Source organism: Oncorhynchus mykiss, chromosome 1 (assembly GCF_013265735.2).
Source record: "Oncorhynchus mykiss isolate Arlee chromosome 1, USDA_OmykA_1.1, whole genome shotgun sequence".
In the NCBI taxonomy this organism is placed as follows: domain Eukaryota; kingdom Metazoa; phylum Chordata; class Actinopteri; order Salmoniformes; family Salmonidae; genus Oncorhynchus; species Oncorhynchus mykiss.
Window position 1 is genome coordinate 68,755,040 of NC_048565.1, and position 22,926 is coordinate 68,777,965.

A 22,926-nucleotide genomic window follows, 5' to 3' on the forward strand; every position below is an offset into this window, starting at 1 on the left:
TGATATGTACGTCTCTCTCTCCACCACAGGAGGGCTAAACTAAGCAGAGCCTTGATGAGGACAGAGAGGATAAGCAGAAGTGGAAACACATGAGTTATGCACAACAAGTGGTTCAAGGAATGGGGCAGCAGCAACCACAAAGGGACGTCAATCAGAACTCATTTAAATCAACCCAAGTCCTGTTGTTGATCAAAAACCTTCCAAGTCTTCCAGTTACAAAGTATCTTTAAAGCCTTTCTGACATCAGCAGAAGCAGGAACTGACCAATTCTCCATCACACTCTTCCTGCACCTTACAGCAGGTCATATGGGGGAAAAAGTACATAGCCACTGGAGTAAACATCTCCCCCACCCTTACATGACAGATAAAGACTTGGGGGGGGGGTAAATTCTGTTGTTTTGTGTTCAAACTCCACCTGACCCTGACAGTAAAATCTAAGTGACAGAAAGTAACAGTGGTCGCACTATATAGTCTCCACCAATGTTTCTCGTGTGAATATTCTTCAAAACTCCTGTAATCAGCACAGGTCCTCCAATGGATGTGACCGACAAGACCACAGGCAGGAATGCTCAATTAATAACCCCTTCCACACGTCAACAGACAAGTCTCTGAGCAGTTGTGTACTGCTTGGAATTGAACCAAAATCAAACAGGTGAAAAGGTCATCTACATGCTAATTGGTTGGCCAGATACCCAAGTGAGTTTATAGGACCTCCAGTAAATAAACTTGTTGACACTTCATTTTCTACCTCTCGGTATTCTCAGTAGGCACTAATATGTCAAGCCTGATTAGGTGTGTTCATGTTCTGTGTCAATGCGGTTTAATGAACTCATTGTGATCCAATTTGGAAAATGTGAATTTTGGACATGAAAGCGATCATCATTATCTCATCCGATGACATGTGGCAGTGTCACCATTGATTTATGACAACAATGTCTTAAAATAAATGAATATTATTTAGAAAGAATAGCTGTCAAATAATTTGCATACAGGTAGGAATCAGGAAATCTGGTCACAATGTGGACACAGTGGACGTTTACGCATACATCCCAATTCTATCTTTTTTCCACTAATTGCTTTTTTTTGACCAACCACATCACTTCACATAAGATATTTTTCAGAGCTGATCTGATTGGTCAAAAGACCAATTAGTGAAAAAATATTTGAATTGTGTAAACGCATTTCTGAAAATGTGGGCACGGCGAGGCCACAGGCACAGGGAAGACACTTTTTACAGGAATCACTATACTGTTTGACCAAATCATGGTTTTAGCCACCCAACATATAGGACGTTTTGAGTGAGGTGACAATGTGCTCCTATGTTTACAGACAGCTTTCCATTTTTTACGGTCCATGATTTTGCCAGTCTAACTGATGACAGAGTTGGAGCTGGTCCCTTTGCTGATGCCGAGTTTGACTTTGAATGTGAGTTTGCGTGACCTCAGCTCATCCCATCAGAAAATCGGGCAGGCCCATCTTGGTTTAAAGGGCCGGCTGTTGCCCACTGGTCAGCCAAAGGCTCATTATAGATTAGTATAACAGAGAAATTGTGCAAAAATCGTACCAGGCTCATGGGCCACCGGCCATGTCACCTTGTTGTTTAATTTTATATAAAAATATATATTTGTGTGTCAATTTCAACCAGCCCACCCAACTAAGAAATGGTCCAGCACATCTGGCATTTGCCAGAATTGCTATATGGTCAATCTGCCCCTGCACTCTGTAATGCTGTACAAAATTATTCCTTTCTGGTACCACTGTACTTCATTTTAGTCAGTAAATGGGTGAAGTTTTATGGTCAATTCAGATCATTGAAATGAAACAGAGGACATGAAATTACATTTATGAATTGACCCTATCAATCAGAGGCACTCATTCGTGAAGTCTAGCCCAATGGGAACAGGTCCAGTCATCTCATCACCAGGCACAGGGTCTGTTTGGATGGTTGCATCCAGGTGTTTTCACCATTCTGCTGGTGAACGCTGACTAAAACTGTACATGCCTCTGTTGTGCAGATACTCTGGGGCCTGTCCCCCCCCCCCCCCCATGCTTCCTCTAACAGCCCAGACACACAGACCTGGGGAAACCATCTCTTCTGCTCCTCCTGAGGATGCAACAGGCATCTGGCAAACTATGGCTATTACAGACAGGACCATCCTGTGAGCTGGCTACAGTAAAGGTTAGGTCAGGGATGGGCAACTTTGATGGGGGTGGGGGCCACAAGAAAAATGTACCAACATTTATACCCACACATGCAGTCAGAGCCAGCCCTAGCCTTTTGGGTGCCCTAAGTGAAATTGTATTGCACCTTGTGTATTATACTATTTTATGATACGCAGGCCTAGAAAAGGTGGCCCATCCCTGGGTTAGATCATTAAACGAGATCCAGCATCTTTTTCTGTGAATAAGGCCAATTTTAAACGCACAGGGTCTGCATCCTCTGCTTCTATCTATATATATGCCATCTGGTCCTGCTTTATTCCACAGGACTGAGGGGGAAAAAGATCATCTTCTTTATCGTTGTCTGACTGATTTTGGGTTGTCATTACCGACGGCAGATACAAAAATGTCCCATTCCCCTATCCTTTATACTGAATAATTCAGAAGTTTAATGGCATTACACTATGTTTCTCAGTTGTATTTTTTTTTTTTTTTTTTCACCTTTATTTAACCAGGTAGGCTAGTTGAGAACAAGTTTTCATTTGCAACTGCGACCTGGCCAAGATAAAGCGTAGCAATTCGACACATACAACACAGAGTTACACATGGAATAAACAAAACATACAGTCAATAATACAGTAGAACAAAAGAAAACAAAAAGTCTATATACAGTGATGTGATATTTATATTTTATATTGAAGTTTGATGGGTGTGTGGAGTGCTAGTGTTGGGCTAGGCGTCCCGACAACTTCAGGTGAAACTGGAGGGTGCACAATTCAAATATATAATCATACAAATGATGGATATTAAACATTTCGGTACATATGTCTTATATCGGTTGAAGCTTAAATTCTTGTTAATCTAACAGCACTGTTCGATTTACAGTAGCTATTACAACGAAAACATGCCATGTGATTGAGGACGGCGCCCCACATCAAAATATTTTTCCACCGACACAGGTTTCATTAAATATTCACTTACTTTTTGAAAATCTTCCTCTGATTTGTCATCCGTAGGGTCCCAGCTATAACATGTAGTGTCATTTTGTTAGATAAAATCCTTCTTTATATCCCAACAAGTCAGTATAGTTGGCGCCATCGATTTGAGTAATCCACTCGTTCAACATGCAGAGAAAGGAATCCGAAAATCTATCCCTAAACTTTGCTTTAACAAGTCAAAATACATTTCTATATACTCCTCAGATACCCTAAAATGTAATCCAACTATAATGTTTCTTACGGAAGGATGTTCAATAGGAAACCAATTTTAGCAGGTGCATCATGTCTTCACGGTGTGCGCAAACACAAATTTCCAAGACAGTGTCCTTCTACTAAAACTGTTATTTCTAATTCGTTTTGAAGTCACAAGCCTGAAACCTTGAACATAGACTGCTGACACCCTGTGGAAGCTATAGGAATTGCATCCAGGGAGCTAATTTTTAGTATGACCTTATACTTGCCATTGTAAGAGGATGGTCTCAAAAAAAATCATTCTGGTTGGTTTCTATTTGGATTTTCTCCTACCATATATATTGTGTTATATTCTCATACATTATCTGAACATTTCTACAAACTTCAAAGTGTTTTCTTTCAAATGGTACCAATTATATGCATATCCTGGTTTCAGAGCCTGAGCAACAGGCAGTTTACTTTGGGCACGTCATTCAATTGAGAAAAAAGGAGCCTAGCCCTACTAAGTTTTAAGGCCAATCTAAACTATATTTCATGCTAACAACAGAACGTTTTCTAAATAAGTCTGCAGCTGTGTGAGCTTGGGTGTTTGGGAGTAAAAATGCTCTAGGTAACACCCATTTCCCTCACAGTGACGGCATACATGAGAAACAATCGTGAAAGATCTATAATAAACAAATCAGGTCATCACTTACGTGTGATTCTATTGATTCTCAAGTGTTAGACATTTTAAAAGTAACACAAAAAGGTAAGACAAAAATATTTTACATTACTTATTAACCCATCATATCAAATTGATTTGTATTTGTCACATGGTTCGTAAACAACAGGTATGGACTAACAGTGAAATGCTTACTTACGGGCCCTTCCCAACACTGCAGAGTGAAAGAAAATAGAGATATCCTAGAAACGTAAGACATGTAATAACAAAAGTAATGCACAACGGGTAACGATAACTTGCCTATACAAGGGGTACCAGAACCGAGTTGATGTGCAGGGGTACGAGCTAATTGAGGTAGGTATGTACATAGAACTAGGAATAAAGTGACAGATGGTCAACAGTAGCATGAGTAAAACAACGTTTGTGCAAAAAGGATCAATGCAGATGGCTAAATAGTTAACCAAATGGCTACCCGGACTAACTATTCATCAGTCTTATGGCTTGGGGATAGTAGCTGTTCAGGGTCCTGTTGGTTCCAGACTTGGTGCATCGATATCGCTTGCTGTGCGTTAGCAGACAGAACAGTCTATGACTTGGGTGGCTGGAGTCAAACAATTTTTAGGGCCTTCCTCTGACACCGCCTGGTATAGAGGTCCTGGATGGCAGGGAGCTCAGCCCCAGTGATGTACTGGGCAGTACGCACTACCCTCTGTAGCACCTTGCCAAGCAGTTGCCATACCAAGCAGTGATGCAGCCAATCAAGATGCTCTCAATGGGGCAGCAGAATAACTTTTTGAGGATCTGTGGGCCCAAGCAAAATCTTGTCAGCCTCCTGAGGGGGAAGAGGCATTGTCGTGCCCTCTTCATGACTGTGTTGGTGTGTGTTGAACATAATAGATCCTTCGTGATGTGCACACCGAGGAACTTAAAGCTCGACCCACTCCACTACAGACCCGTCGATGTGAATGGGGGCGTGCTCGGCCCTCCGTTCCCTGTAGTCCACAATCAGCTGCTTTGTCTTGGGAGGTCTCTGACCTCCGAATAGGCTCTCTCATCATCGTCGGTGATCAGGCCTACCACCGTTGTGTCGTCAGCAAACTTAATGATGGTATTGAAGTCGTGCGTGGCCACGTAGTCGTGGGTGAACAGGGAGTACATGCATATCTGTGTGTAAGACATTTAAAATATAAATACATTAATAGAGCCTGTGCAATGTGCATACCAGATCAACATTTCCATCACAATCCCTTATATCAATAGATTATTTTGAGAGTTTAACTAGTCTGCTGTGACCCAATGCCTGAGACAATTACATTTAATGAATTAAAGTAGACATGCAGGTGCTGACCTCTACTGGGTAGCAAGTGAGATACAACAGAGCAGGACAAGAAGAGAGACAAAAGCATTCTTTCCATCTGTATGTGAATCTCTTGCATGCTCTTATTCTCAACATCATCACTTTACACTACCGGAGATTATTTTTACATAAAGCTGTATCAATAACAAAACCATTACTTCCTTAACCGTTATATAGCATAAGAGGAATAAGAATGATGGGCCAAATAATGGTCCAATAGATAAAACATTTTATTTTACTGCCCTCTGTTGAAGGATAAGTAATGGGCACTGCAAAGGGAAGTCGTTTCTCCAAACGTCATTTGTGACGACTATATTGACTGCTATAATAGCTCAGGGATTGTGCATTGAGATGCATCAACTCCAAGCAATAAGGACATATGGTGAACATGTGTAAATTAAAATAATGAAATAGTGGCAACAGAAGGTCCCATTGATATTTAGAATGAGGAAGGTAATAATTTAATATAGATAACTGGTATAGTATCACCATATGAATTAACTTATCACTTACTTACCTATATTATAATAGGCCAGGGTGGAAGATGCACTCTGAGGATGGCAGGGCTGATGAGTTTAATGGTTTGCATCCATCCATCCATCCATCGATGGTAAATTGACATGCAGCAGCTCAAGGCGGCTGCGGGGCATTGGTCTTTGGACTGACACAGGCCTAATCTTGACATTGGGAACAAGAGGAAATATTAGAATACGGCTGGCGCTGTTCAGAATCACAGACAAGCAAAGTTGCAGATGATGGAGACCACAATTATCAGTAATGTTCCCTTACTAAAGGATTTCCAGTTTAATTTGAACATAAACAGTATTGACACTTTCTAACTCAATACATTTGAAGGTGTCAGTGTGTCAAGGTATTATGAGATTTGACAAATCAAGCCTGGGGGGAGTTTGGAAGTTAATTCAGACATGGCTCCATTTAGAAATTGACTTTGCAGATCAAAGATGGAGTCACAGATTCTGATTGGTTCATCTGACAACCTAGTCCCATGTGATTTCCCCTTGATGCATAAAATAGCTGTTCATACAGGCTGTAATATGGTTTCCACTGCCTTCATTTCAATTTTTTATTAACTGAAACTCTCTCACATACATACCTTAGCCAAATACATTTAAACTCAGTTTTTCACAATTCCTGACATTTAATCCTAGTATAAAGTCCCCGTCTTAGGTCTTTAAAATTGCTAACTTGGATCAAACGTTTCAGGTAGCCTTCCACAAGCTTCCCACAATAACTTTGGCCCATTCCTCCTGACAGAGCTGGTGTAACTGAGTCAGGTTTGTAGGCCTCCTTGCTCGCACATGCTTTTTAAGTTCTGCCAACAAATGTTCTATAGGATTGAGGTCAGGGCTTTGTGATGGCCACTCCAATACCTTGACTTTTTTGTCATTAAGCAATTTTGCGACAACTTTGGAAGTATGCTTGGGATCATTTTCCATTTGGAAGACCCATTTGCGACCAAGCTTTAACTTCCTGACTGATGTCTTGAGATGTTGCTTCAATATATATACACATCATTTTCCTTTCCTCATCTATTTTGTAAAGTGCACCAGTCCCTCCTGCAGCAAAGCACAACATGATGCTGCCGCCCCCGTGCTTCACGGTTGAGATGGTAATCTTCAGCTTGCAAGCTTCTCACTTTTTCCTCCAAACATAACAATGGTCATTATGGCCAAACAGTTGTATTTTTGTTTCATCAGACCAGAAGACATTTCTCCAAAAAGTACGATATTTGCCCCCATGTGCAGTTGCAAACTGTAGTCTGGCTTTTTTTTAATGGCGGTTTTGGAGCAATAGCTTCTTCCTTGCTGAGCGGCCTTTCAGGTTATGTCAATATAGGACTTGTTTTACTGTGGATATAGATACTTTTGTACCTCCAGCATCTTCACAAGGTCCTTTGCTCTTGTTCTGAGATTGATTTGCACTTTTCGCACCAAAGTACGTTAATCTCTAGGTGACAGAACGCGTCTCCTTCCTGAGCAGTATGACGGCTGCGTGATCCCATGGTGTTTATACTTGCGTACTATTGTTTGTACAGATGAACGTGGTACCTTCTGCTCTCAAGGATTAACCAGATTTGTGGAGGTAAATAAAATAAATAAATAAACAAATAAAAAAGTGTTTGTGTTAAAAAGCCTCATATAATATGGTAAAAAGGATCTGCGGAAACGTTCAATTTTGGACCTGGGTAAAATAAATGTATGCCATTGCACTGCGATGCTCCTAGCAGGTAGGCCTACTGTGGAGGGGGTGGCTAGTGTCGGCCTCTACAGTATACTCTGCTGTTTTTTTGTTGTTGCCTGCTGTGCAGAATTTACACAATGAAGGTGGGCAACCATGATGCCTATTTCTTGGTCTACTACACAGTAGCCTTTACACTAGGATGGACTGGAGTGTCTATGTATGCATCCACAATTTGTGTTCTACACATAGCCCAAACCTATCTCTAGGTATCTATAGGTATACAAAGCCAAATTCTGTTTTATTTCTTTAAGCACTTCGCGTTCATTTCAGCCAACATTCTTCTCCCCTGGAAGCCATGTTAAGGGGGCGTTTCATTCTATTTTCCCCTGGAATTATTTTTTTCACTTTGCAGCATCAGTAGTAGCGTTGAGCCAGCCTCCTATGAATGTACGGTGGTTGTGGCTGTAGTTTTTTTTTAGGAACAGGATACGCATAAGGACAGCGAAGAAAAAAAAACATAGCAATTCCTCGGGGGATTTGTGAAAGGGAAACTCAGGTCTGCATTTATTCGTGTAAAGGACGACAAACAGGTACAAATTTCACGCTCACGCATATCCGGCTTATTTCGTTTTGTGGCGAGCTGCGTCTCCGAAATAATTTCTTTCCATGTCTGATGAGATTACACATCCAATGCAATGAAAACAAAATGGGGGTTGCGCTGTAGCATGTGAGCAACATAATTACAAGAAAGGTTACGGCCCGATGTACCAGACCTTTCTATTTGAGAACAGCCGCGTATTTATAGTGGATAGGCGACCAACTGAAGCGAGGCCCTTGATTAGATAGGTGTGCATAGTGTTTTTTCAATACGCGTACCCTATCCGAAAAATACACGTAGGCCTACCAGCATGTGAATTTTTATTCCTGCAGAATAGAGCGTCTATGTATACACATGTATTTCATTTGTCCTATATTCATGGCGATTTGTACATTGTCTTGTTATGTCGGTTAGGATCTAATTTTAAACGTCACATTTTACGACAAATATGAATTAAATTACATACGTCGAGTATTGTAGGTTACAGTAGGTGTCACGATATTTTCCCTGTTCTTGTATTTTGCCCTTGCATGGGAGCAATCGAGGATACAAAACGCATTCAAGATGCACAAGAAAATGTAATGCATTCAATGCAATAGGGCATAGCTATCCGAAATAATATATCGGGTCTCAGATTGCAAATGGAATTTCTAAATCTGTGACTCTACTGTAGGCCACCGCGGACCTCTTCTGTACTAGTATTATTTAGTTTGTTTACAACCTCTGGCAAAGTAACCTTCCCATCTTGAAAATCAAACTAATAACGTTACTCGTGCACAACTTTACAATTCATCTGAACAATGCTTCGTATTTGGCAATTTATTTGAATTCTTAAAAGTCTCAATCCAGCCGTTTTTATCTCAATATCAATTAATTTCTGGGTAACAGTTAAGTACTATAGTGTGATTGTTTTCAATTATTATTATTATTATTATTATTATTAAACCTTAGCAAAGAGCAATTTTTCAAGCAATAATTTTGCTAGGAAGGTCTGGGAGTGAGAGGGGAAGGGAAAACTGAAAATCAGCTCGTTATTGGCAGAGAGGTTTGGAACTCTTTCTTATTGGTCTTAACTAATTTGCCGGGTAGTGATGTCACCATGGAAGGCCAAAACTCCCCCCACCCCCCCATGCTCTTTTCAAACAGCTCTTGCATTATCCTTTTCACAGTATTATTCAACCTCAGTGTAGAAATATATCAAACACAGAAAATCACGTTTTTGACTGCACTGGGCTTTTAAATGTTGTAGGCCTTTTATTCCTTAATAATTTGGAATAATATGCTAATCTAGTGTGCTTTGCTTGTTTTATTCTGTCTCTGTTCTTATCAACTTTGCAAAGTCAAGGTATAGGTCTTTTCTTGCCTACACGAGGACAATATGATGCCCCTGATAGGCCTCTTCTATACATCTCAATCTTTATTCTTCAAGTGTTTATGCATGTTTTATCAGTTTAAAGAATGATAAGTCATATAGCCTATTATATAGACACGTTGGTTTACTTTTCACACCCAGACTTCATATCTTGATTCTGCTACCTGTGCACACCTGTCAAACACACCTGCCTCTAGTCATTCTGCTCCCACCACAAACCCTTACCATTCAATGCATAGAAGCTTCAAAATGGCACAATTATAGGCTTCTGCAGGAGTAAATCAGTGGAGGCTGGTGGGAGTAGCTATAGGAGGATGGGCTCATTGTAATGGCTGGAATGGAATAAAAGGAACAGAGTCAAACGTCTTCCATTTGTTTGATACTGTTCCATTAATTTCCTTTCAGCCATTACAGTGAACCGGTCCTGCTATAGCTCCTCCCACCAGCCCCCACTGGAGTAAATGTAGTCTTTACTAAATTCCTTTGGGCAAGTGGGCATGATAAAAACAATTTTGCACAATAGGGTCTAGTGTATTTCAATTGGTTCATTGTTGCACGTATAGAACAAATAACCAATTGAATGTAGTTGCAATCTCCATCCTGAACACTAACCATGGTGATATGACTGCTGTCCTCCCCAGGTAGACATAGCTGAGGCAAGATGTCAGCCCGAGGAGGAAAGAAGAAGACCACCAAACTGTCCCGCTCCGCCAGAGCAGGAGTCATCTTTCCTGTGGGGAGGATGATGAGGTATCTACGCACAGGGACGCACAAGTACCGCATCGGCATGGGGGCACCCGTCTACATGGCAGCCGTCATAGAGTACCTGGCAGGTTGGTATCTCGCCCGAGTGAAAACACACACCAATGTCAAGACAGTGTCGTCATGTGTCAGCAAACACAACCAATGTTCCTAAATTCACTTGTGTATTAATTACAGGATTATGTAAAATATGAAAATGTATATTTTATTGGTAAACGGTGGCAGAACATTTTTCTAATGACAATTTCTTGTTTAGCTGAGATTTTGGAGTTGGCAGGGAATGCAGCAAGGGACAACAAAAAAGGCAGAATAACTCCTCGGCACATTAAACTGGCTGTCGCCAATGACGAGGAGCTCAACCAGGTACAGTATTATTCCCCTTGAAACGGACCTTTCAAAAAATTTCCTATAATGAACTCAGCAGAGTACATTTTTCATGTTGTTCCACTCCACTTGCACAATTGTTCCACCATATTATATTACAGTAGATTAGTGCCCAATAGGGATCCATAAAACTAATGATGAAGATAGACAAAGGGACTAAGTGTTCAGGAAGGTGCAGTTGACGCCAAATGGCATCTGTATCAGGTAGGATTTCATCAGGCATGAACTGCCACCGCTTTGTGGTTAACCTCGAATGAAAAAACGGTTTTGTTGAGGCCCCAAATCCTGACAACACATAACTAACTATAAGAGGTTAGATGCTCAATACACTCAAAAATATTTAATGTTTTTTTTTAGACAGTGGGGACATTGCGCCTGTATTCAAATAAGTGGGGATGAAATAATTACACTTAGACAATGAGCTTTATCATTTTAGCAGGATTTTTACCACTTGCCTAGTATTTCTCAGAGGGAAGAAATTGACCAATGAGACGGAATAGTCAACTGATTCACCTGTTCTGTGGCCTCTCAGCTCCTCAGAGGGGTGACCATATCAAATGGAGGGGTCCTGCCTCGCATCCACCCTGAGCTGCTGTCCAAGAAGAGGGGCAGCCGAGTGAAAGTGGACACTCAGGTGACCGTGCCAGAGAAGAGGGCGGAACGCGTCAAGAGCATCAAGAAACCTACCACCAAAAAAGGCAAAGGCAAACCAGGTCGCAAGCAGAGGGTAAGTACACATGAATGGGCTTCGTCAATGACAGCAAACATCTCTATATTTGTCCATGTGTTTGTTATAGTGCTATAAGAAGCATGAGTGTGTTCTGTTTTTCATTGATTCTATTAAAAGAAAAACACGGAAAACGACAAAGAGGCTGTTGTCGCTAACTCAACAGTGGAAGATGGGCCAGGGGATGGCTTCACCATCCTCTCAGCGAAAAGCCTGTTCCTTGGACAAAAGGTATCATTAAATGTAGGCTCATGTCAGCAATGACATGCCATTCTATTACACCTTTTATAAAGATACCTCAGTCATACACCTTGGAAATAAGTGACACGAGTCAAGTTTCTAAGTGATTTTGTTATAACTTCAACTCTACATCCCCCTAAAACAGCTTTCACTAACAGAGAGTGAAATTAGCAAAATTGGAACCATCAAGGTGGAGGGAATCATCAACCCCACAAATGCAGAGATGGACCTCAAAGAGGGAGTGGGTGAGAAAGCCAGACCTGCTGGTATTTTCTTCTTAGACGTGTGAAAGGCCCACGGCCCATTATAATTATCCCTCTTACCTGTTGTGTGCTCGTCTGCAGGCAGTGCCCTGGAGAAGGCAGGGGGGCGAGACTTCTTGGAGGCAGTGAAAGAACTGCGGAAAGCACAGGGACCTTTGGAGGTAGCATCAGGTATGGAGATCTGGAAACTAGAGTAAAATCTGCTGAATGAGAGGTTTGAGAAGTTTTGCATGCAATGGTAATGAAATTATGTTGTTACCAAATGTGTTTCTCCAAAGAACCACATTCAGCATACACATAATAAGCATCATTGACACATGATAGTCTCGCCCTCGCTCACCTGTCTAGCCTCAAGTACACTGTCAATGCGTATATTTAAACCTACAAAGAAAGAGGGAAACATCAGTGTGTGTTTCCGTGTCTTCGTCCTGTAGTTGCGGTGAGCCAGGCCAGTGGGATGCCAGCTCGTTTTGTCATCCACTGTAACATCCCTCAATGGGGCTCAGAGAAGTGTGAGGACCAGCTGGAGAAGACTGTCAAGGCCTGCCTCTCTGCTGCAGAGGAGAAGAAACTCAAGTCTGTTGCCTTCCCCTCACTTCCTGCTGGCCGGTGAGACTACTCAACTACAGCTTTAAATCTATACTAGTAACAATAAAAAAAACACTGATACGACTAAAATACCTTTTAGTCTTAGTTGCAATTGAATAATTTCCTCCTTCGTTATCAGTCGACTAAAACTCTGAACAATTTGTCTAGTTTTAGTCAGACATTTGTCGCATATTAGTCAGTGAATTTAATAATTAGTGTACATGTGTACATTGAGATAGTCTTGTCCAACTAGACCTACTATCCCTTCATATAGCTGGCACATTGTTATTGTGGCAGATTGTAACCAATGCCAGCAATGATTTACCACAGGCTACAAAGCCTTGGCTACATGTTAAACAATTTAGGCATTCAGCTTTTATCTTCCCTTCATAACCTTGGGGTGGGGGTAAATAACAGTGATTCCGTAAAAAATGGAAGAATCGGAGCTTTCCACAACAATGGCAGAAATATTACTGTACTACTAATATTCAGCAAATAGTATGAGAGAGTAAAGAAAAAAAGTATACTTTAGGTTACTTACAATCGAAGTGTCCTTGCTGCCTGTTAAAAAGATTGATGAGTGACTGAAGTGACCACCTGGGAGCTGTGTGGGAGAGCCGGGCAGATCAGCTCAATCAGACCGTGCTTAAAAAAACGTTAATTCTGCCAATGAGAGGATTGCATTAAATATTCTGCAAAGGCATGCATGCTTATGATTGGGCGTGGAATTCTCGTCAACTAAAATTAAAACTCAGTAGTTACGGTTATGGTACTTTTCATGGCATCTCATCAGGAAAAATTGGTTGTTGACATTTTTTGTCAACTAAATTAACATAGCTCAACATTCTGAACCAGGGCTCTAAATCTTTCCTTGATTCCTTCTCAAAATGCATTGAAGAAGATCAAAGGGGGGGGAAGGACCTTGAACCTATCTCCTCCAATCAAGGAGATACGGTGTGAGGAATTGTAGAAAGTCAAATTGAGATTGAGCCCACATCTGTGAATCTCTCCTGGTTGTAGGAATGGATTCCCAAAGCAAACAGCCGCCCAGCTGATCCTCAAGGCCATCTCCAACCATTTTGTCTCTGCGACGACCTCCTCCCTGAAAAACATTTACTTTGTACTGTTTGACAGCGAGAGCATCGGAATATACCTTCAGGAAATGGCCAAGCTGGATGCCAAGTGAAGCTGAGCTGAAGAGATGCTTGATTTGAGGTGTTTTTTTTAACGGTTGCAGTTGTATTTCAGATGGATCTTTGTTTTTTGCAGCTGATATAGTGTGATCAAAGGTGCTGTAAGTAGGCGTTTTTGACATTGGATAGCCCTCGGAAGGCGAAAAAAAAAAAAATATGTTTGTGAGTGAAGTACTGTACGCATTTATGTTACACTGTCTTCCTTTTACAGGATTGCATTCTTTCTTTTTAGACTAGACTCAATAATCCCATGGCTTGTCATTCTTATCCCATATTTACTGATATTGTTTTCACATTCCATGTACAAAGACAATTTTGACGGTTGTTTTTTCTGCTAGAATCCCTCTGTAGTTTCTGATACAGTTAGTTTACTAAGAAAAGTGTTTCTCATTCTGCTTTGAAATAAAAATCCAGATGTTTTACACCACAGATCCAGTTCTGATTTGATTGATGCATCATTTACCAACACCCATGAATAGCACAGCAACCCAGTTTCATTACATTATATTTATTACATTGTAAAAAGTACATGACCTTTTATTTATATATACACATGTAATTTCCTGTTCACTCAAGAATTAGCGCCTGGTATACCTAACAATGCAGTACAACAAATGAACAGCTTCCAAAACGACTTAACAACCCTGTGAAAGAGGGGCTCCACTTCATTGTATTGTATAGTGTTGGTGCACAGACAGACCAATGCGTTTCTAATTTCTCTGACATAAGGCGGTGGATTAGGAGAGTAATATAACCTGACCTGAAAGCAGTTGCTCCCAACTGTGCTTCAACAAGAGTATTCATTCCCCAACAGCCCATTCCTAGCGGAATAAATAAGATTACAATTTTAGACTGATAAGGGCAACGGCCGAGAAATAAACTGCACTGAAGGTTACGCAAATCACAAGGTTGGGCATTCAAAATAGTCACCGCAGGGATAATACTACAAAGCAGCATCAACGAGTTAGCCAGCTAACTTTAATAAACAACCAGATATAACTTCATTTTCTGTTTTATTAATTGAATAAACCTATACTAACATATGCATTTTCTGGTTGTTGAGTCAATTAGACAATGCCCTTTTCATGCTAATCTTTAGCATAAAGTTATTTTGGTAAGTTAGCTGTCCAAGTCATTGATCTTGCTTTGTAGTATACCGCTCTGAAATGATGGGGGCCACAAAAAATCTTAACTCATCATGAGGCGATGCAGTTGCTCGTAGGTCTGCATACCCACATAACATCCCCCATTGCGAGCAAAACATTTTAGTGGCCCACGTCTTGACAGTGGTGATCATTTGAGTTAATTTAGTGCAATTCTACATATTTTATCATGGTGTGGAGAAAATGTTGCAGTTTTAAAGCATGTTTGCTGTAATTCTACAGATTTTGCATTTTATAACTCATTTCATGCAATTCTACTCATTTTGCCATGAAGCAGAGAGGAAAAATAGCAGTTTTACAGCTAATTTCCTGCAATTCTACACATTTTGCCATAGGGTGGAGAGAAATGTTTGCAGTTGTTAATATGATATCCGAGTGAGACTAACAAAATCAATGGGGGCCCCCTGGCCTGTAATTTGACCGTGATAACAAGTCTGGATAGCTGGCCGCTAAATTAACTTGGCAATCAAATATTTTAGCTGACATGGGCTAATTGACTATCGGTAGATAGAAAAACAGCTGATGCAGAACCAAATTCTGAAATTGCACCTTGAGTATTCTTCTATTCTAACCCACAACAGTAAGTTGAGAACCCAACTGTGGTGGGGGGCTGTGATCCGAGGGCCTTTCAAACAGGAGCCACGGGCCGCCGTCAGTTGCCCATCCCTGTTCTAAGTGGTTGATGCTTTTGAAAACTCTTCTTCTTCCATCATCACATGCAGTGAGGTGTCTGGTTTGGGTATAATTTGACAGAAGATCAAGGCTCTAACTTCAACCTACCAAGAACTGAACTCTGTGATCAATAAATTACTGTACTGCTTACTGTACGGACAGTGACATGCAAAAATACTTTCACTGTATCAAGTGGGATAAAGTAGTCCCAAATGAAAACTTGCAAAGATGATCCGGACCATTCATCTCATCACTTGAAAATGAAAACTGCATTTTCAATCAGCTTGTCCCAGATTTACTGATGGCTGTCTATGCTCAATCTGCTAGTCAATACTGTACTCATTTAAATAATCTCATTAAGACCTTCCTATAAAACTCCCCTAACCTGACCGATAAAAGCGGACACGCCCAGGCCAGACCAGTCGTCACATTCAGAATGTTCTAGGTGCTGTCCTTGTTAGCAATGGCAGCATCTCAAATCCATCTTTCCAAGGCAAACCATGCACACCTCTGTCCCTCTTGGGTATAACAGTGTTTAGAGGACTTAAGAATACGTAGTGTCCTTTTAAAACAGATTTTTGTTATTTTGGGCATTGTAATCAACTTTTTGCGAACAAGCTTGTGACAACATGTTGGCAAATTTCTCCCTCTTTGGAAATCTCAGGATATCATATAATATAATTATTTTCAAAAACCTCAGACACAATTTTATAATGGAAATATATAAACTGTATGCTTTATATTACTGTACACGTATATTTCGACCTTCAGATACAAGAGTTATGATATAGCTAGTATTTCACTCTTTTGTTTTAAGACACAGTGCCCTGATACTTTGACTGGAGTAAATTCATCTCTGTACATCCTATTCAGTAAACAACATGCAGCACCTAAAACCAATTAAGTTATTCACTATCATTTATTCCTGGCAGGACCTCTAGATTACTGTTAAGCAGAGGCATACTAACAACGGACTTAACTTTGTAGGTCTCAAGTTGAAACTGACTCAGTAGGAAAAGTGGGAAAGATCGAAGCGAGTCAAATAAGTGCTGTCCTTAACATCCATGCAGCATCGTATATGTATATCATAAATATATCATAAATATGTATTTTCTGATGAATACGTGAATATTGAAGGACAGCAGGCCCCAGGATGTTAGATAAGACCAAAGCTAGATGTGTCTGTGGTTGTTTAGTGTTGTCTGAGAGATGACCATGCATGCCAGGGTCTCTCTGTCAGAGTTGGTCTATCCCCTCCTGTGAAGGGGTGCAGAGCCTAAGGAAAGCTATGTTGTTTAGGGGACAGGTGGGGGACAATGTCCCCCTGTGAGAGTAGGTGGCTCTATTTTACCTCCGGGGTGTCACTAAGGTCGGTGGGCCTGGGGGCAGGGAGCAGGGGGACAGGGGAGCTGGCCTCAATGAGGGCGGGGTTGAGGATGATGGGCAGGGACATGGGGGGCACGCCCCCCACCTGCAGATGGGAGGCCAGGGGCTGCAGGATGAGGGGGGATTGACTCATGTGGGAATGACTCAGGGGTGTAGAGATCTGGGGGGACATCTTCACTGGGGTGGGCATGGGGGGAGTCGACGGGGGCACTGGAGATGATCTGTCAGTTCCTGGAAGAGAAGAGGACATTGATTGATTCATTTATTGTTGGCTATGAAACTGATAATGATCATTGGCTTTGGCCAGATTTCATAAATGACTGGCCATGGTTTTTATTTTATTTGAAATTTTACCCCAATTTCATGGTATCCAATTGTTAGTAGTTGTCTCATCGCTACAACTCCCGTACGGGCTTGGGAGAGACGAAGGTCGATGCCATGCATCCTCTGATACACAACCCAACCAAGCCGCACTGTTTCTTAACACAGCGCGAATCCAACCCGGAAGCCAGCCACACCAATGTGTCGGCGGAAACACCGTGCACCTGGTGACCTAGTTAGCGCGCACTGCGCCCGGCCCGCCGCTGGTGCGCGATGAGACAAGGATATCCCTACCGGCCAAACCCTCCCTAACCCGGACGATGCTAGGCCAAATGGACCTCCCGGTCGCGGCCGGCTGCGACAGAGCCTGGGCGCAAACCCAGAGTCTCTGGTGGCACAGCTAGCACTGCGATGCAGTGCCGTAGACCACTGTGCCACCCGGGAGGCCTATGACTGGCCATGTTAACATGGTTACCGTTGGCACTAGGTGGTGGGGGATCTTGGGGCGACGCTGGTCTGCTGAAGGTTTTTGGCTCTGGCACTGGAGATGGGGCCTGGGCTGGGGGTGGCGAGGCTGGGGGGGAGGGGGCAACCAGCTGGGCAAGTTCCACTGGGGGACTGGGAGCAGGATCTATGGACACAGAGCACCATTGCATTTCAGTGATCTGGCTTTATGTAACTATATAGCAGAAATAACACTGAAACACTGAAGGTTAAGTACACATCATGAAAAACATGTAGGAAGTGTATTCTAACTAACCTACATTCATATATTGTTAATATTCAAAGCATATTGGAGAAAACAAGGCCTTAATAGATGCAGGTATAGTGTGTGGTCCTCTACCTGGTTGGGGTATGACTGTCTGTTTGAAGAGCTCTTCCCGGAGGTTAGGCAGGAAGCAGTTGATGCGTTCCCAGGTGATCTCCCACAGGTCAGAGTATCCCGTACGGGAGTCAACGCTGTGGAAGATTCCTGCTGTGTCCATCACCAGTAGCATGTTCTTCAGAGACTCTGGAATGGCTTCCAGCTGGGGTCAGATACATATTTTTTTTTAAACAGCCCATCAGCCGTGCAATCACACACAGAAGGAAAAAACACTGAACAGAGCTGAATAGGAGTGAACATGAACTGTTATTTTTCTTGTGTGCCCTCCTTTGCGTTTGACCACTTATTGTTGTAAAGTAGGTAACTGCCAAAATAAAGGAAACACCAACATAAAGTGTCTTAATTAAGGTGTTCGGCCACCACGAGCCAGAACAGCTTCTAATGAGCCTTGGCATAGATTCTTCAAGTGTAGAATCTCCCGTAAGTGTTCGATTGGGTTGAGATCTGGTGACTGAGACGGCCATGGCAGATGGATAACATCGTTTTCATGCTCATCAAACCATCCAGTGACCACTCATGGCCTGTGGATAGGGGCATTGCCATCCTTTGGGGGTATAGTCATGTTAGCCAAAATAATGGCCTGCCCAGCATTTCTATACATGACATTAAGCATGGAATGTTAATTGCTTAATTAACTCAGGAACCACACCTGTGCTTTCAATATACTTTGTATCCCTCATTTACTCCAGTGTTTCCATTATTTTGGCAGTTACTCGTAGAAACACCTGAGCTAATAGGAGTTGAAATCTACATGTGATACTGTGCAATATTAGGCATCTTCACCAGTAGGTCACTGGAGCCAGCGTGCATGTACTTGTCCATGAAGTCCAGGATGGTGAGCCACAGGGCAGCGAAGGTGGGCAGAGACAACAGGGGAGAGAGGTGCTGCAGGAACACCTGGTGGAGAACAAAGCAATAGAAAACAGTGAGATATTCAGATATGACATGGGTACCTGACACAGCATATTATACTATCACTCTTCAGACGGATAAGCAATGCTAGACAGCAGGAAGGATTTAGCAACTTTGTAAATTTCTCAACCCCCCCCAAAACAACAAAGTCACCCCTACGGTCTGAACACATATTACAGATTTCACACTTTGACATGGCTGCCTGTTGTGTGTTGACTGAACTCTGACCTTTGACAGCAGGGTGCAGGCCCTCATCCTGGTCTCCTCCATGCCTCCCACATCTGCAGGGCTAATATTGTCCAGCAGCTTGGTCAGCAGGGGGAACAGGACCTGGCAACACAGTACACAATAATTAGAACACAGTTAACACTGATAAAATTATTTCCCACTTATTTTCGAACTTGAGATTTTTTTGCATAATACTGCGTTGTATTCAATGGGATATTTGCCATGAAATTCTAAATAAATGCCCATGGCAAGCTAGGATTTGGCCTACTCTTAATTAATCATATATTTCACTATATATTTCAGAGGAACCATTCAGCAGCCATTCTCATGACCCACCACTCTCCTTACACATACACACAGTGGTTCTCCTATAATGTAAAAGATGTTCAGCATCCTCCTCTCACCTTGTTGAAGCAGGACTCCCACTCCACAGCATCTAGTGTCTGCAGGTCATGGACCAACAGTGCCCTCTGGAGGTAGGTCAGGGCCTGCATTCGCACCTGCCGCCTGGCATCACAGCACAGCCAGGCTATCCCTATGGGATTCACACAATGTATGGATACTTATGTCAGATATAAAGCGTTAAGACCGGCAAGAGTGTTAAGTGGAATGCTATATAGTGGCGTGAGAACAAGACCACTAAGTCCACTCTCTCAAGGGTCAACTCAGTAAATTACAGTGCCTTCAGAAAAGCATTCACACCCCTTGAATTTTTCCACATTTTTTGCATTACAAAGTGGGATTAAAATGGATGTCATTTTTTTGTCACACAAAATACTCAAGTGTTACAGTGGAAGAAAAATGTAACTTTTTTTTTTTTTTTTTTTATACAAAAGAAAAATTAAAACACTAATATAATCTTTATTACATAAGTTTTCAACCCCGAGTCAATACATGTTAAAAACACTTTTGGCAGTGATTACAGCCGAGTCTTTCTGTTTAAGTCTTTAAGAGCTTTCCACACCTGGATTGTGCAACATTTGCCCATTATTATTTTCAACATTCTTCCAGCCCTGTCAAATAGGTTGTTGATCATTGCTAGACAACCATATTCAGGTCTTGACATTGAGTTTCAAGCACCTAGGCAAAACTAACAAGCAAAACTAACTTGACCACTCAGCAACATTCACTGTCTCTTAGTAAACAACCCGAGTGTAGATTATTGTCCTGCTGAAAGGTGAATTTATTTCCCAGTGTCTAATGGAAAGCTGAGTGGACCAGGTTGTCCTCTAGGATTTTGCCTGTGCTTAGCTCCATTCCGTTTATTTTTTATCCTGAAAAACCCACCGGTACTTGCTGATGATTTTTTTTTTTTTCAATTTTACTTTAGTGCCTTGTTTCAAACAGGATGCATGTTAGGTAATATCTTTATTCTGTACAGGCTTCCTTCTTTTTACTCTGTCAATTATGTTAGTATTGTGGAGTAACTACAATGTTGATTTATCTGCAGTTTTCTTCTATCCCAACCATTGAACTCTGCAACTGTTTTAAAGTCACCATTGGCCTCATGGTAAAATCCCTGAGCGGTTTCGTTCCTCCGCGGCAACTTAGTTTGAAAGGACATCTATCTTTGTACGAATCTACCAATAGGTGCCGCCCTTTGCGAGGCATTAGAAAACCTCCCTGGTCTTTGTGGTTGAATCTGTGTTTGAAATTCACTGCTCGACTGAAGGGATCTTACAGATAATTGTATGTGTGGGGTACAGAGATGAGGTAGTGAAACAAAAATGATGTTAAACACTATTATTGCACACAGTGAGTCCATGCAACTTGTGACTTGATAAACAAATTGTTACTCCTGAACTTAGTCTTGCCATAAAGGGGTTGAATACTTACTGATTCAAGACATTTCAGCTTTTCATTTTTTAAATGAATTTATACTAATTTCAAAAAACAGAATTCCACTTTGACATTATGGGGTACTGTGTGTAGACCATTGACAAAAAAATCTAAATTTAATCCATTTTAAATACAGGCTGTAACAACAAAATGTGTAATAAGTCAAGGGGACCCGTGTGAATACTTTCTGAAGACATAAAAATATAAACACAACATGTAACAATTTTTGGGATTTTACTGAGTTAGTTCATATGAGAAAATCAGTCAATTGAAATGAATTCATTAGGCCTTAATCTATGGATTTCACATGACTGGGAATATAGATATGCATCTGTTGGTCACAAGTACCTTAAGAAAAATGAATCTCACAATGGGCCTCAGGATCTCAAGGTATTTTCGTGCATACATTTTTTTTTTTGCCTAATCTTCATGACTAATGTTCAAACTTAGACGTACAACAGCATCAAGGTAAATTACCAGGATAAAAAACATCACTAGGTTAAATGACCAGTGTAAAGGACATCAGTAGATTAAACCCAGTGTCCTTCCTGTCCCAACAGACTGAACAGAAAAAGAAGAATGTGCCTAAGAAAATAACGATAGCTCAAATCCCCCAGCCAAGAAGAAATACGTCACTCTAGTCTGTGGAATGAACACCTTTGACATTGACAACAATCAGATTTATGAACATTATGTTTGGTGTTTGGGATTCTGTGTTTTTATATATATTGATTACTATTCTGATGTTACTATGGCTTTTGTACCCATTGTTTTCAGTGCATGTTCAGTAGTACCAGGAGAGGTCATGTTCAGTAGCTCCTACTGTAACAGCCTCTACTCTTCTGGCAAGGCTTTCCACTTGATGTTGGATTTTGTTTTATTGTCCCCAGCACAAGGTGCACCTGTGTAATGATCATGCTTTTTTTATATGCCACACCTGTCAGGTGGATGGATTATCTTGGCAAAGGAGAAACGTTCACTAACAGGGATGTAAACAAATTTGTGCACAACATTTGAGAGAAATAAGCTTTTTGTGCATATGGAACATTTCTGGGATCTTATTTCAGCTCATGAAACATGTAAACAAAAATCAACATGTAAAGTTTTGTTCAGTGTATATGACTGTCCTCTAAATACTAGTCATTCATTCCAATATAAGCAAAAAAGCATTAACGTGTGAAAATATTGTCCACGAAAACAGGAAATGTGCCTATGGTTCCGCAGAATGACATTGAAAACATTCCTCAAATGACTAGGAAACAATGATGAATTGTGTTTAACCCCGATTAATAAACACAGAATTGAGTGGTGCCTATATGCAAATATGTTTTATAGATAGCTAGGGTTTAAAGTCTCTGACCTTGGAGAAGTGGGCACCAGCAGCTGGTCCACAGTGTCTGGGAGTCAGCCTCAATTTTCTTCCCTGCGACCTCCAGGTGGCGCTGTTCCTGTGCCCAGGAGCTGTAGATGCTGGCTGCCCTCGTGTGCAGGGTGTGCATCAGGTCTAACAGCTGAGCCAGGGGAACTTCATGTCATTATGATGTGGTCATAGCTATTCTAATCACAATACAGCATAATCCTAAACATGAGTATGACTTAATGTCTGTATTGGCTGCAAGACATTTCCTCAATAACATTTATTAAAATAACATTTACATGTCTAACTACTTTATTCTAATGCTGACAATATATTTAGGTAATGATCTGTGATAAGAGTATTGATATTTATGTCATTTTGAAACGCTGATGGAGAAGTTACACATATTGTATAGTACAGTATTTTCCATGTCTAAATTATTTCATTTATGTTACACAGCCATAA

The 22,926-nt window shown here is 41.3% G+C and overlaps 2 protein-coding genes across 11 annotated transcripts in view; one reads left to right on the plus strand and one right to left on the minus strand.

Annotated features, from left to right (window-relative positions):
• Positions 1–7,753: 7,753 nt before the first annotated feature.
• LOC110528049 (core histone macro-H2A.2) lies at positions 7,754–14,126 on the plus strand. Its single transcript, XM_021609836.2, has 9 exons — positions 7,754–8,160; positions 10,182–10,373; positions 10,559–10,665; positions 11,219–11,413; positions 11,534–11,644; positions 11,799–11,898; positions 11,998–12,087; positions 12,351–12,525; positions 13,525–14,126. Exons 2-9 carry the CDS (start codon positions 10,202–10,204, stop codon positions 13,688–13,690), a joined length of 1,116 nt encoding a protein of 371 aa, XP_021465511.1. The 5' UTR covers positions 7,754–8,160; positions 10,182–10,201; the 3' UTR covers positions 13,691–14,126.
• A 59-nt stretch (positions 14,127–14,185) lies between these two features.
• Positions 14,186–22,926, minus strand: part of LOC110528038 (Golgi-specific brefeldin A-resistance guanine nucleotide exchange factor 1) — a 79,445-nt gene continuing 70,704 nt past the window's right edge. For all 10 annotated transcript variants that reach the window (XM_036983850.1, XM_036983834.1, XM_036983859.1 and 7 more), the window contains 7 exons: positions 22,465–22,615; positions 19,670–19,800; positions 19,266–19,367; positions 18,909–19,022; positions 18,084–18,267; positions 17,715–17,870; positions 14,186–17,149 (listed from right to left, as the gene is read on the minus strand). In XM_036983850.1, the coding sequence (XP_036839745.1) occupies positions 16,875–17,149; positions 17,715–17,870; positions 18,084–18,267; positions 18,909–19,022; positions 19,266–19,367; positions 19,670–19,800; positions 22,465–22,615 (1,113 nt within the window). In that variant the 3' untranslated portion in view covers positions 14,186–16,874. The remainder of the gene's footprint in view (positions 17,150–17,714; positions 17,871–18,083; positions 18,268–18,908; positions 19,023–19,265; positions 19,368–19,669; positions 19,801–22,464; positions 22,616–22,926) is intronic.